The sequence below is a fragment of the Nasonia vitripennis genome, chromosome 5 (assembly GCF_009193385.2).
Source record: "Nasonia vitripennis strain AsymCx chromosome 5, Nvit_psr_1.1, whole genome shotgun sequence".
Lineage (NCBI taxonomy): Eukaryota > Metazoa > Arthropoda > Insecta > Hymenoptera > Pteromalidae > Nasonia > Nasonia vitripennis.
This window is the reverse complement of record NC_045761.1, coordinates 7839543-7853004: the sequence shown is the minus strand read 5'-3', so window position 1 is coordinate 7853004 and position 13462 is coordinate 7839543. Positions and strand designations below refer to the sequence as shown.

At 47.9% G+C, this 13462-nt stretch overlaps 1 protein-coding gene across 5 annotated transcripts in view; it reads left to right on the top strand.

Moving 5' to 3' along the window:
- LOC100120416 (potassium voltage-gated channel protein Shaw) overlaps positions 1-13462 on the top strand; it is a 46656-nt gene that overhangs the window by 5032 nt on the left and 28162 nt on the right. For 3 of the 5 annotated variants that reach the window (XR_004227945.1, XR_004227944.1, XM_008219044.3), the window contains exons 2-4: positions 5890-6318; positions 10478-10672; positions 11324-12344. Coding sequence is in view for 2 of the 5 variants with exons in the window: in XM_008219044.3 (XP_008217266.1) it covers positions 5992-6318; positions 10478-10672; positions 11324-12344 (1543 nt within the window). In the remaining 3 variants the exon portion in view is untranslated. Of the gene's footprint in view, positions 1-5889; positions 6319-10477; positions 10673-11323; positions 12345-12468; positions 12607-13462 lie in introns of all 5 variants that reach the window. The other 2 variants (XR_004227946.1, XM_016989521.2) reach the window with 2 other exon arrangements.

Here is a 13462-nt window from a genome sequence, read left to right as displayed (position 1 = left end):
AACGGACTTGCAAAGTAACGAACGTTCAATTAATTTCAGCAGCTGGTATATTCCGGCCTGCGAAACATGTTTCTCAGACTTGCACAAGATTGATCTCTGTACTTTTAACAACACTCGCTTTCAAAAAAATTAAATTTTCACGTCGGCTCATCTGACGTTTGCGTACTTTTAAGAACAAAAACCAGTTGTAAAGCTTTGAACAATGACTACACACACTTTCTGACGGAACGAAAAATCTTGAAACTTTTATTTTCGTCCAATTATTCGCGAGCTAACGAACGTGCGGTGTGTAAAAGTTCGTTGGTAAATTGACTGTCGTTGTTTTGAATGATTCAAATATTTTGTAGTATCAAACAGTCCGGCCGAATGGATGACGCAATGGACTTTTTTTTAAAAATCCGTAAAGCTCTTAACGCCGTTCCCAGAATTGCTCGTTTACTCGACGCTGCTTTTCTCTCGTTCTCGCGAATTCGCTTCGCGGTTTATAAAAATTTGGATGCTCGACAACTTTATCCTGTGTATACACCGTCTTCCTCCGAAAAACTGCTTACAGTTCAGCCGAAACTTTGAAAATTTACCACCACTCGAACGCTACGGAAGCGACGCGTCCATAAAGCGCTTATTAAAGCACAGCCCCCTTTTAAGCGACGAGAGCTTACGAGCTTGCGCTTGCGCTCGCGCGACGCATAAAATAAATAACTGTGAAATCCGCATTCGAAGGCTACAAGTGGTGTAGAACCCAGCGAAGTTTCTCGAGAAGCTCGCGAAGCTCGTCATAATTTTAATCTCCCCGCTCGCGGGAAAGAGCATCAGCGAGCTCGTGTTCCAGCAGTTAAAGTCTGGAGTTAGTCACACTGGCTGTATAGCCGAGCGGCCAAAGGAATCATAGACTTCTGAAGTGAGTTTCGGGCCGCACACGTACATGCTGAAATTTCAGCTCGAATTAGCCTTCGAAGTACTCGGAGCGTGAAGCAATCCACGTGAGCGCTATCAGTCAAACGTCAAACTTCAATGGAATACGTGATTTCGCGCTTTCAAACGTTTGGGATATATGTATAACGAGAGCTGGCGGGGGAGACGCGCTTATTCGGGCGTCGGTGATTGAGCTCTAAAGTAGGCGTCGCGCGAGCTAGCTTGCAGTGTCATTAGATACTTGCGCAACAGCTTACACGTCACGTTTATGTGTACATGTATACGAGTCTTTGAACTCCGAGCTTTTTGGCTGTGGAATGATTCTGGTTGAACGTTACATCGTTTTTTCTTCCGCACTTAGTTTTTCAAAATCGTATAGGTTATAACAATTATAAACAATTATAACGTATACACAGTTTTGTCGACGACGTTAAAAATAGAATATTATGAATTCGAATCCGAAAGTCTTTTCTCGCCACGGAAACAATTCTTAAGCTCTGAGCCAAAGACGCGGAAAAGCTAATACAAAACTGCAGGGTATGAGAGATAAGAAAAATTCTCAGACGCGTCCCGGTTTTTTAAAATTCCGTCATACTCGGCGCCTCGAGTCGAATAAATAATCCCTACTAGCAAAGCGTTCGAGGCCGTATTTATAAAACTGAAATTAAGCCAACGGACGATAAAAAGAAGCGAGAATATAGGATTATCCAGAATTTAAATTATACGTTTACGAGTAATCGAAAAGCGTCCCTCTTTGTTACCCCTTAAGACTGCAACCTATCTGAATATAAGAAAGTTCCTTTCTCCTCTGTTAAGCCAATCGAAAAGCTCTAAATTACCTTGAAATTGAACCGCTTCTTCTCTCTCGGGAGTATCGCGCGTTCCATCATCGCGGCTGTATAAAAAATAAAAATCCCTGCATTATCTGATGCGGGCGAATCACGTCGAATATACCCCCGCGCATAATCCAAAGCTCTCGGAATGTCAAGCTAAAAAAGCACATCGTGTACGTACACGCGAGAGCATCAGCGAAAGATTAACTCATTTCAATAAAGCAGGGGATCGATCGAGCGTAATAATTCTCCTTGCACGCTGTAGCTTCCTCGGCTCGTTTAATTGGCCCGGATTCGGGGCATTTTTGCAAGTTTTATCGGCGCCATCCATCTTCCCGAGTGGCATACGCTCTTACTCTCGTGCGAGAGAGGGGAGGGGAAGGAATCTAGAAAGAGAGAAAGAAGAGGATATAATTCAACGTAAAGATCGAGAGCAGCTTCCAAACATAAGGCGCGCGATTTTCGACAGAAAGTTGTACAGACGCGCGGTTTAATGGAGAAACGGATCGGCAATTTTCGAAGCGAAAGTGCCAGCTGCTCCCGAGGGAAGCGCTCGTGATTTACCTGCCAATCTCTTCTCGATACACACTCGATGTGTCTCTTTCCCTCTTCTTGCGGCTTTTTCTCTCCCTCTTTTTCGGATCTCTATACACATACACATCCAGTTTCGGCTGTAGGTATACAATACACCGCTGATGGTTACTCGGTATTAGACGAACGCACAAATGCGAGCTAGAGAGAGAGAGAGAGAGAGAGAGCAAGGATGCAAATATTTCACGTGCATTAATTATTCATGAGACGTTCCGGGGGCTGTCTCCATCCTTCTTCGCTCCCCTCTGGCTCCTTTCTTTCACGCCCCCCTGTTTTTCCTCGTCGTACACTATACACGCTTTACACGGCGGGTAAAATAAAAAAGAAATCGCGCTAAATCCTCTCTGCATAGCGCACTGAATTAAGCGTACGTGATGTCGCCGCGGCGAGGACCCTTTGAAAATCCGGAGATGCGGGGAGAAGTATAGTAGGCGCACGAAATCACTCGTATGCTGGGGAATGTCGATGATGAAGTGCACGTATAGGTTTCCCTCGCGACAATGAGCCATTGTGCGCGTTACGTACGTATAAGAATGCCTGAATGCAAATTCTCGCGGCTGAGCTCAAGTTATGAAAACTATGCTTGCAGGTATTTTTTTCTCCATCCGACCCATTGTCGACGATTTCGAGTCTCGCTGGATTATCCTCACGTACGTGTTGTTATGTGTATGCGAGAGGGGATGATTATGACGGGCCGAGTATACAGCAGCCTCTATGTGTGCGTGTATACACGAGGACGGCAATCGATCTTATTCCGCGTCAGCCGACCGCCGGACTTTGCATCAATCGTCCGTTCTAGCGTGTATCGATGTGTCCGTGTGTGTGGACTAGCTTCAGCCCCTATAGATGTGCCAGTAGCGTTTATCGGGCCGTCAGTTCTCTCGGGGCGTACGATAACGTGCGAGAGATGTATACTCTCGTGTGCGCCGGATGTAACGGTGAAGTCTTACGGAAAATCGCTGGCTGATTTGGAATTGTACGTGTGTGTGATATGACGTGCTCTAATAATCGCTGATTCGCTTCCTTATACATCTCGTACGCTTGTATTGCGATATAAATATATATGGCGAATCGAAGTAGAGTCGATCCGTCTTTCTAACAGCCCAACCCTTTGCGGGTCGTACAATAGTATGCATGTGTGTGTATATATATATATATCTCGATACGTATCAACCGGCGATATAGCTCGCGAAGAAATCCATAAGCCAGCGCTGTACACTATATGCACTACTGACGTTGGATCTTCGCGAGGGTTGAACGACCGGTAACGAGTTCAGCCGTGTGCACACGTATACATTTAAAAACACACCTCCACTCGCTCGTATACATATAATAATCGTAATCAGCGAAAAGTTGGGAAATGCTCGCGCGCTGCAACTATAGCCACAGGCTCTAATTACGGCTGCGTGTGCAGCAAAAGTTGGGCCGCTGCGATATCGATTCCCAGCGACGGCTCGTTCAAAACACAGACGCACACAAAGGCCTGTGTACGATATCCGCTTCCTCGTGTGTCCGGCTTATCAATGGGAGCTTATTCTCTTATTTTCGCCAACGCGATCGAGCGGATGAGCAGTTGGAAGAGAAAAAAAGAGAGAAATCCGCAGTCTTGATTTATCGTTATTAACGAGAGAGGGAAATCGATCCTCCGACTTTTCGCCCACTGCTTTTTTCCTTTCGATATGCAATTATTTTTCCGTTCCGTATCTGTTTTCATCGGCGACTTCGATCGGCCGAATGTACAGTGTATATATACGTATATAGACACTGCTCACGTATCGATAATATAGTGCAGCAGAGCTAGTTTTCCGCTGACTCGGACCTGCACACGACGCGAAGTTATATATAAACTCTTTTTAGCCTGGCTCTCGTGAAATAGATGGCGTGTGTGTGTTATATATAGTAGAACGCGCTGAAATTGGACGGAGCTTTTGTTTGGCGTTAATAATTGAAATTTTTCGAATTATGAGCTAGTCCGCTCGATTATTGATGTTATAGATGACTAAATGAATCGTTTGCATTAGTAACGTACACGGTTATCATATTTTTGTTCTTCATTCAACGATTGCACGATAGACACCTTACTAATACCACAAGCCTCTACAGCTGATAAAACGCAATTTCGCGCGTTGAAATCGAGTCCGACGGTATGGAATTTCATCGCGTAATTGATTTCCATCGCTGCACACAACATCGACGGAAAATCAAGACCTTTTCTCGCCACCTATCAGCCAGCGCAGTTTCGTCTGCGATAATGAATCGACGCTTTCGTTGACTGGCTGTACCACCCGCGTCATAATTTGACCTATTGAAGTTTGCGCTTCGAAGAAGAGCTGCGCTGCAGCGCAGTGGGTATTGAAGCTCTGATTTTCTCATTCGCCGTCTGAGCTTTTTTTTACCGGGAAGCAACGGCAGAGGATGTAATGGTGCCAAGGCATTACGCTCGTTTTTCCCGCGTCAGGGATAATCGAAAAAGCTCAAACTCATTGTACACATGCCAACTGACCTACATCCATGTCTCTCACTTCTTATACTTGATCGAAAGCTCTCTCCTTTATTATTCAGCGCGACTCGATTGACTTGCGTCGTATAGGAAGAAATCTGATTGTATTACAAATTTTCGAAAGCATACAGTGAAGGTAGAATGTACAATTACTCCAGGGTGGGAACACAGTACAGCCGTTTCTGATGCATTTATGACGATAAGGAGAAGCTTCGCACGCGGGATCCAAGAGCGCGTTGGGAGATAGGATCTTTAGAGCTTGCGCGGCTTAATCGCGAAAAATGGCTGATCCCGAGATACTTATCATTCAATGTCTCGGCGTAGTGTTGTACTAATCTCCGAGAGTCACATCGAGGATATCCTGGTCTATTATCGCGCTTAACTGATAAGCGTTTCAACGAATCTTGGAATCCTAGTGTTCTCGGTATTCTTTTTTCAGAAATGATGATGGATGTAGGTGTGCAACGCAGGGAGTTGTTTCTGTTATACATATTCTTGGAACTTTTGCAGTTTTGAAGTGTTTTAAAAGTTAAAAAAGCTCGCGCTCTATGTAGAGAGATAGATATGCAACGTAGCTCTGCGCGTGGAACTGCATTACTCTTTTCCGAGCAAGTGGAATAATATTGCATCTTGAAATTCAGTTTAGCCGAGAGTTGAGTTGAGAACGAGAGGTTCCCTTGATTTTATTCCCTTTTATTTTAATCGTTCTCCACCATTTTCTGTTCCCGATCAGAGACACGGAGAGGGCCAGTCCAAAACCGTTAGCGCGCAAAGAGGGATTCCGCAAGCTCGGCGCTCTGAGCGTCGCGGCTCTCTTTTCTCCGCGGCGTGCAGACAGTCAATCGATGTCGAGTTAGCGGAGGAAATAAAAGAGGCGCGGGAATCGATGGGATTCGCATTAGCTCTCCGCGCGTTCGCTCTCGGAATCAACGTCTCGTATTGCCGCGGCGAATTATGTGTAGTCACGAAAGAGAGAGAGAGAGAGAGAGAGAGAGAAAACGAAAGCCAAAGCTTGGTCATAAAGTACAGCAGTGTGTGTACGTGTGTTCCCAGGCAAGCCGTAGGCAAGAGGTTAATTCATGCGGTCGAGGGCCTCTGACTACAGCAGGGCAACGGTAGCAGAGCCAGCGGCATCGTCAGGATCACTCGTGAAAAATGAACCTGATAAACATGGACGCGGAGAACCGCGTGGTCCTGAACGTCGGCGGCATAAGGCACGAGACTTACAAAGCGACGCTGAAGAAGATCCCGGCGACCCGCTTGTCTCGGCTCACCGAGGCTCTCGCCAATTACGATCCCATACTTAACGAGTACTTCTTCGATCGGCATCCGGGCGTCTTTGCCCAGGTGCTCAACTACTATCGCACGGGCAAGCTGCACTATCCGACCGACGTCTGCGGCCCGCTATTCGAGGAGGAGCTCGATTTTTGGGGCCTCGATTCCAACCAGGTGGAGCCCTGCTGCTGGATGACCTACACTCAGGTGAGCCGATTCGTTTGATCTTGCTCTTTTTTTTATATGACTTGACAGGCACGTATACACCGAGTCGCCATGGCACTAGCTGTCAATTTATGTGAGGCCTTTTTTTAAAATTATTCTTATAATATATTCGACGCCGCTGCGGGAATCTTTAGGCGATATTTCAGCGGAAAATCCAATAAAATGTCGCAATTTCTCGGATAAATTAATGAGGCTTGATGTATATGCGCGAAAGGCCGGGACTAGATCGAGCGAGCTTAATATTACATTTTCCGCACACACTTTTCATTTTGCACAGGCCTCGTGAAAATGAAAAAGTCATCCGCGCACGCGATACTTTATTACATCTTTCTGCGCGGGCAGGAGAGAAGAAAAGCATATTAAAAAAAACTTTTCTTACCGCGTCTCTTCGAGCTTTTTCAATCCTCGTTCGAGCTCTTCATTCTCGCAGCTGCATTACATTCTCGCGGACGACTTAACGAGTATGGACGTCTCTGCACGGGCTGAAAAAATTTATCTCTCAGAACGCGGCGGCGATAAAAAGTTAGCGCCCGCAAGCTCGTAAAGCACTGGCACTTATCTTTACCGCGCGGCGCGCGAGCTTATCTTCCTCGAATGTAAATTAAGCTTAAGTAATTTACGTCGATAAGTCCGTGTGTGTGTGTGCACGTACGCTCTCTGGCTCGGAATCAATGAATAACCGGCGGCGAAGGCTATTAAAGCCGCCCTGATTAACTGCCGGCGACGCATCGCACGCCATACACTCCTTTCATTCGGTGTACAACTTCGCTCTCGCCCGGTCATAATCGCCGTTGACTCTTCGATCTATAAACGCGCTTTACGGCGGCGGCGGCGGCTCGGTTAATCGGTTATCGATAATTACGTCGCTGCGGAGATACACGTTCGTTTTCAAAAACGGAGCAGCGAAAATTCGGTCATCGCTTATCATCAACGCTTTTTTGTCACGATTATTCCTGCGGACTCAGCGGTTAATTCCACGGCTATAACGCACACACAGAGAGCGCTAACGCTCGCGTTGACAAATGAAGATACGCGATCGCAAGAAACAGACGAGCGGATTTGGGTTTGTCGCGCGCACCGACTCGGAGGGGGTCGAATAAACGCTGCCAGAGTGACTATTAGATTGCCAGGCAAGTGGACAAATACCGACGCTTTTTACGAGATTCGTCAACTTGATTGATGTTGCTCGTGAAGAATTAACGCTGCTCGTGTGTATACGTATAAAAGTCATTACGAAGCTCCACGAGTCGACGGTGGGGTATTTCATTTTTAAATCATATAATGAATCTCGAGCGCGCGCGTGACCTGGATAAAATTAATTTCAATCGAAGCGAAAAGCTGCGTGAAAAAAGCGATCGTTCTCCCAATTAATTTCGTATATAACCCAGATATATTGTAAATGAATTAAATCGCCGTCGGCTATGAAGAAGACTCCTTCGTATGACCTACATCCAAGTAGCGAAGCCCGAGTTCGGTCAGACGCGCGGCAACACATCGAGTCTATGAAATCATCACGGAGAGTCAAAACACGCGGAAGAACAAAGAAAAAACACATAAAGTCGTCGTCGTCCGAGTACAAAAAGGCCGACGTCGAGCGGGGCACACTGCGGATGTGGCGCGCGAACGAACAAAAGCTCGCTGCTATCCCGGTTAAGCATACGCCGTTGCGGCGAAATCTGCAAAGTGCGCAGTCATCCGCCTGCGTTGCGGTTAGCTCTCGACGCAGCTCTCCTACCCCCGCATTTGCTCACTCACACGCACGTGTAGCGCTGCACTGCGGAATGATCGATCAATTATCGCGCGCGTTTTTACGCGCGCAAGCACAAAGCAAGCACGCGAGGCATCAACGCACACGAGCTTGCAGTAACGAGCTTTGCTTGAATATATTCGAAATTTTGCGAGCTTGCAGAGGATGGATAGAAGGAAGAAAGGCGACGCGTGTGCTATGATAGTGATTCGATCTTCAATTTCGTGGGTGGATTTCCATAAAGATCGATTCGGCACGTATACGCACGTGTATAACGAGAGGGAAGAGAGCGCGTCGAACTGTAACTCGGAGATGGAAGAGGGTTCGAACTTTTGCGACGGCTCGTTCGGGGAAGTTGTAATTACGCTGCGGGGGTAGATTTGGAGAGCGCGGCGTATATCTGGAATGGTGTTTCGAGATTATTAGTTTTGTTCTCGATGATTCTTATTCGATATTGTAAATATCGTTTTAGAGAATAATCGTTTCCCTCGCGTGAAAGTTATCTCATATAGGTGCAAAGACAGACGTCGTCTATAGAATCGCCTACAATCAATTCCCTCCATTCAGTCAGGAATCCTAATCTCCATCGATCGCAACACAGACGCATCCCGTCGGATTCAATTAGACCTCGATGCGCTCCTTAATCCCTTTCACCGCTCTAAAAGCTCCCCTTCGCTCGGACGACGAAGAAAAAAGCTCGCCAGTTCTATGTCCGTGAAAAATAAAAAGAGCCGGCTTCAATCAAGCCGTCGAGGTGGATTTTTGCATGGGTATATCTCGTCTCGGCGACGCTCGATTGTGCTCCGTAGAGATAGAGCGAGACAGAAGCCGAGAGAGAGAGAGAGAGAGAGAGAGAGAGAGAGAGAGAGAGAGAGAGAGAGAGCAGGAGAAGGGGACAACTTTATTACTCGTGCCATACTCGTTAACGCGCTTCGTTTGAGTGATTAAGCTCTCTTTACGGGGCCGTGCGATCGAATTACGCGCGAGCGGACGCAACGACGAGCCGGTGTATACCGTGATGCCTGTGCTATATACGCGCGGGGCTTTGCTCCTGGAAAAATCAACTCTGACGCCCGGCATTAAGCGATAATCTCGTGAGGCCTATCCGTGTGGATAATGCCTCGTGTGTGTATGTCATAGTGTCTTTGCTTGCGTTGTATTTTCCCGAGCGACGAGTCGCTTTTTAGCGAAGAGCTTGCAAAAATATAAGGTCCGAGAAAGTATTTGTCACTCTCAAAAAAATAGAAATCAAAATCATCAAGCCGGGCGCGGCGCGGTAATCCACTAACTCCCTCTCCATACATTTTACCGCCCTTCTGTTTATTCCCATTCTTCCGCTCGCGGCTCTCAGCCGCTGCACCGCGCAATTTTCTTCTCTCGCTTCTTCCCTCTTTGTGCCCGCGCGCTAGAAACTCGCGCGAGTGCTGCACTCGCTTTTTTTCGGACTTTTTCCATTTCCTGCGCGCGCCCCGGCTTAATCTCCCTGGTAATTCGTCCATGTGCAGCACGGCCCTCTCGACCACATACATACATTTCAGCGCAGAGAGTCGTATACGCTGCGAATCCGGCAGGTGGTCTCTAGCACACATAGAGTCGCTCGTACAAAGCCCCGCGAGTATCGATTAGTCGCTCCACAAAGAAAATAGATCAGGCCTCGCTCGAGCGCCGAGAAACTCAAGAACTCTCCACTGCTATAGTGTGTGTACACGTACGTATAGCGCAGGGCTCTATATACCGCTCGTGAATCTTTCGTCCCCCGCTGCGTCTATGTACGGACAGAGACTTCCTTGGACAGCGATTGGCTTTTCACTCTCGCGGGGACTGTTGCTCGCGCGGCGATTTATGATTGATCCGCGTCCCTGTCATTTTTCATGCGCGGAAGCTCGCTCTTACTATACAGCTCCGACGCGGCGATGTGCATAAACGGCTTTTCTCTTCGAGAGTCGCGACGCATCGAAAAATGGAGCACAAAGGCGTTGGCGCTCGACGGAGACGAATAAAAAGAAAATCTTCGAATCCAGTGGAGCGCGAAGCACGCGATAGGCCGTGCCTTAATTAAAAAGCTTCAAAGCTCCGCAGCAGGGCGAGATTTCGGAAGCCTTTGCCACGCGCGTGTAGTATTTCACAGGCGAATATTGCTCGTGGTCTGAGCGATTCATCACTCAGAACAGTTCACTCTCCGCGATTGAAAACGCAATCGTTTTCAGCTCTGACACGGGACTTAGGTGCAGCTTTTCATCAAGACACGCGTAACGGGGAGACAAAGGCCGTGTGTAACAGGGTCAAACACTGCGCGCAGCTCGATAAAGGCTCTATAGCTGCAGCCGGTGTAGCGCGATGATGATGTGTAGTACGTAAGAGTAAAAGTAAAAACGTTCTCTCATTCTGGCGCAGCACCGAGACACGCAGGAGACGCTGACCGTCCTGGACAGGCTCGACCTCGACACGGAGAAGCCGAGCGACGAGGAGCTCGCTCGGAAATTCGGCTTCGAGGAAGCCTACTACAAGGGCGAGCTCACCTGGTGGCAGAAGCTCAAGCCGAAAATGTGGTCCCTTTTCGATGAACCCTACTCCTCCACTTACGCCAAGGTCGGTATTCAGCCCTCTCTCGCTCCGCCTCCGCGCGGACGGAGATACGTACTAAAATATGTGAAGTGTGTTGCGATGATTTTACATATTCTATGTATAACAACTCTTATTCCCTACCCTGCTGTGTTGGGTCTGCGCGAGCGACTCGTGTCTGTGATATGATAATACGATACGTCTGTATGAAAAACATAAACAAAGTTTTTTATCTCGCCACCGCTTGAGTTCACTATATATATAACCTTCAGTCCGGTACAGTAGATTTTGTTGCTGCGTAGTCTTGCATCCACCGCGTGTGCCATATGCATGGAATATATCCTTAGAGATACATATTCGATCCGCGTCCATTCGCGTATTTAGTCAGAGCAGCGAGGCGGCGCAGAGAGAAATATCGGGCCGTCCCGTTGGTTTGAGTAGATAAGCGGTGGAGGCGAGTCCACTGCACTGCAAATTATTATACCGCAAGCTCACTCCGTAGAGGTTCTCTTTATCGCTTGGACCGAACGAGCCTGTAGCGAGTCTTTAGAAGCTCCTCGCGAGCGCTTGCAATAAACACATCCACACTGTGCTCGCGGGGAGCTTGCAGTAGAAAGCTCGATCGAGAGAGGTAGCCGCTCGATGCGAGACTGTTGGTATTCTGCTTGGGCTTTGCAGGTGATCGGCGTGATCTCGGTGTTCTTCATCTGCGTGTCGATCGTGTCGTTCTGCCTGAAGACCCACCCGGACATGCGGGTGCCGGTGATCGTGAACAAGACGGTGTACGCGGGCAACGGGACCAGCTGGGTCCTCGACAAGACCCACACGAACGCCCACGACGCGTTCTTCTACATCGAGTGCGTGTGCAACGCCTGGTTCAGCCTGGAGTTCCTCATCAGGATAACGGCCAGCCCGAAGCGCTGCGAGTTCATCAAGAGCTCGGTCAACCTCATCGACATGATCGCCACGCTGAGCTTCTACATCGACCTGGCCCTGCAGCGCTTCGCCTCGCATCTCGAGAACGCCGACATCCTCGAGTTCTTCAGCATAATCCGGATAATGCGGCTGTTCAAGCTCACCCGACACTCCTCCGGCCTGAAGATCCTCATCCAGACGTTCCGCGCCTCGGCCAAGGAACTCACGCTTCTCGTCTTCTTCCTAGTCCTCGGCATCGTCATCTTCGCGAGTCTGGTTTACTACGCCGAGCGCATCCAGTACAATCCGAAGAACGACTTCAAGAGCATACCTCTGGGTCTGTGGTGGGCCCTGGTCACGATGACCACGGTCGGCTACGGCGACATGGTGCCCAAAACTTACGTGGGCATGTTTGTCGGCGCTCTGTGCGCCCTAGCGGGCGTACTCACAATCGCCCTGCCGGTGCCCGTGATCGTCAGCAACTTTGCGATGTATTACAGTCACACGCAGGCGCGAGCCAAGCTCCCGAAGAAGAGACGTCGAGTGCTTCCAGTGGAGCAGCCCCGGACGAGAGCGCCCGGGGTGCCGGGGACCGGCGGTGCTGGCACCGGGCAGCCCGGGGCCATGATGCCGGCCGGGCCCGGGGGGCATCACCCACCGCCGGTCGCCGGCCACTGCCAGCTCGCCCTCACGGCTTCCGATGCTGGCATGCCCCCGATCAAGCACCAGCGGGCCAACGCCATGAAGCCCAACCATCCCAAGGACCCGTTCGCCACCAAGTCGGGTAAGCTCGCTCTATCCTCGTATACATTCTTCTCTTATAATCTATCACGTATACAGCGCTCGATCAACGTACGGTACACGCGACAGACACGACTTTGAATATCTTCTTTTTTCCATCTGCATAGGGAGCCACGTTTAATTCCGTCCGATAGACCACTGGATCTCGACGGTTATTACCTTTCAAGATTACCTAATAGTTCCAATCCGATCGACGGGTGATGTTACGTTAACTTATCATCGTTCCATGCATGCTGCCTACGAGAGTAATATACTCGTTTCTGTGTGAAACTTTCACGTTATTACTCTGTTATTTACTCGTTTTTCGATCTACGTTAATTCTTAATTGTCCCGCAACGAGGACTTGGCACTGCTTTTCTTTTCTACAACTGTAAATACATGACTATTTTAAGCGTTGCTGCACCGCACACGTTCACGAGAGTGACTTCTTCCCTCTTATATCTGTACGTTCACTTGTAAATATCGTCGTATGATCGTTTCAGCCGGTTCAACTTTTTCAGCGAACATAACGAGTTTGCATGTCGTTCGACCTGAGATACAGCTGTTACAAAGATTGCGCAACGCGTCCGGCGGAACTTTATGATTTTCGCTGCAAAACTTTTGCGACACGTTCTTCACGCCGGGGCAAACTGTACATACAACTATCATCCCACTTCTGAGACGCACCTGATGTGAAAATATTATACTCTTATATGATACACGTGGCACAGATATATATATATATATATATATATATATATATATATATATATATATATATATATATATATATATATATATATATATATATATATATATATATATATTGATATGGTCCAAATGATCGTTATTATGCATACGTGGGAGACTACATATTGTACAAAAAATCCACGCCCATGAATATTGAATATTAAGTATCGCATGCCGGCTGTAAACTTCATTGTCCATCTATATTGCACAAGCACACGATCCACTAAACACACAACGGAATATAATATATATATATAAGCGCAAGCGTGCAATACGCATATAAATATGCACTATATACCCATCTTCAACGGCCCTCGAAAACACGTTCTCTCTCTCTCTGTCTCTCACTCAACCGCAAGCTCTCTCATTCTC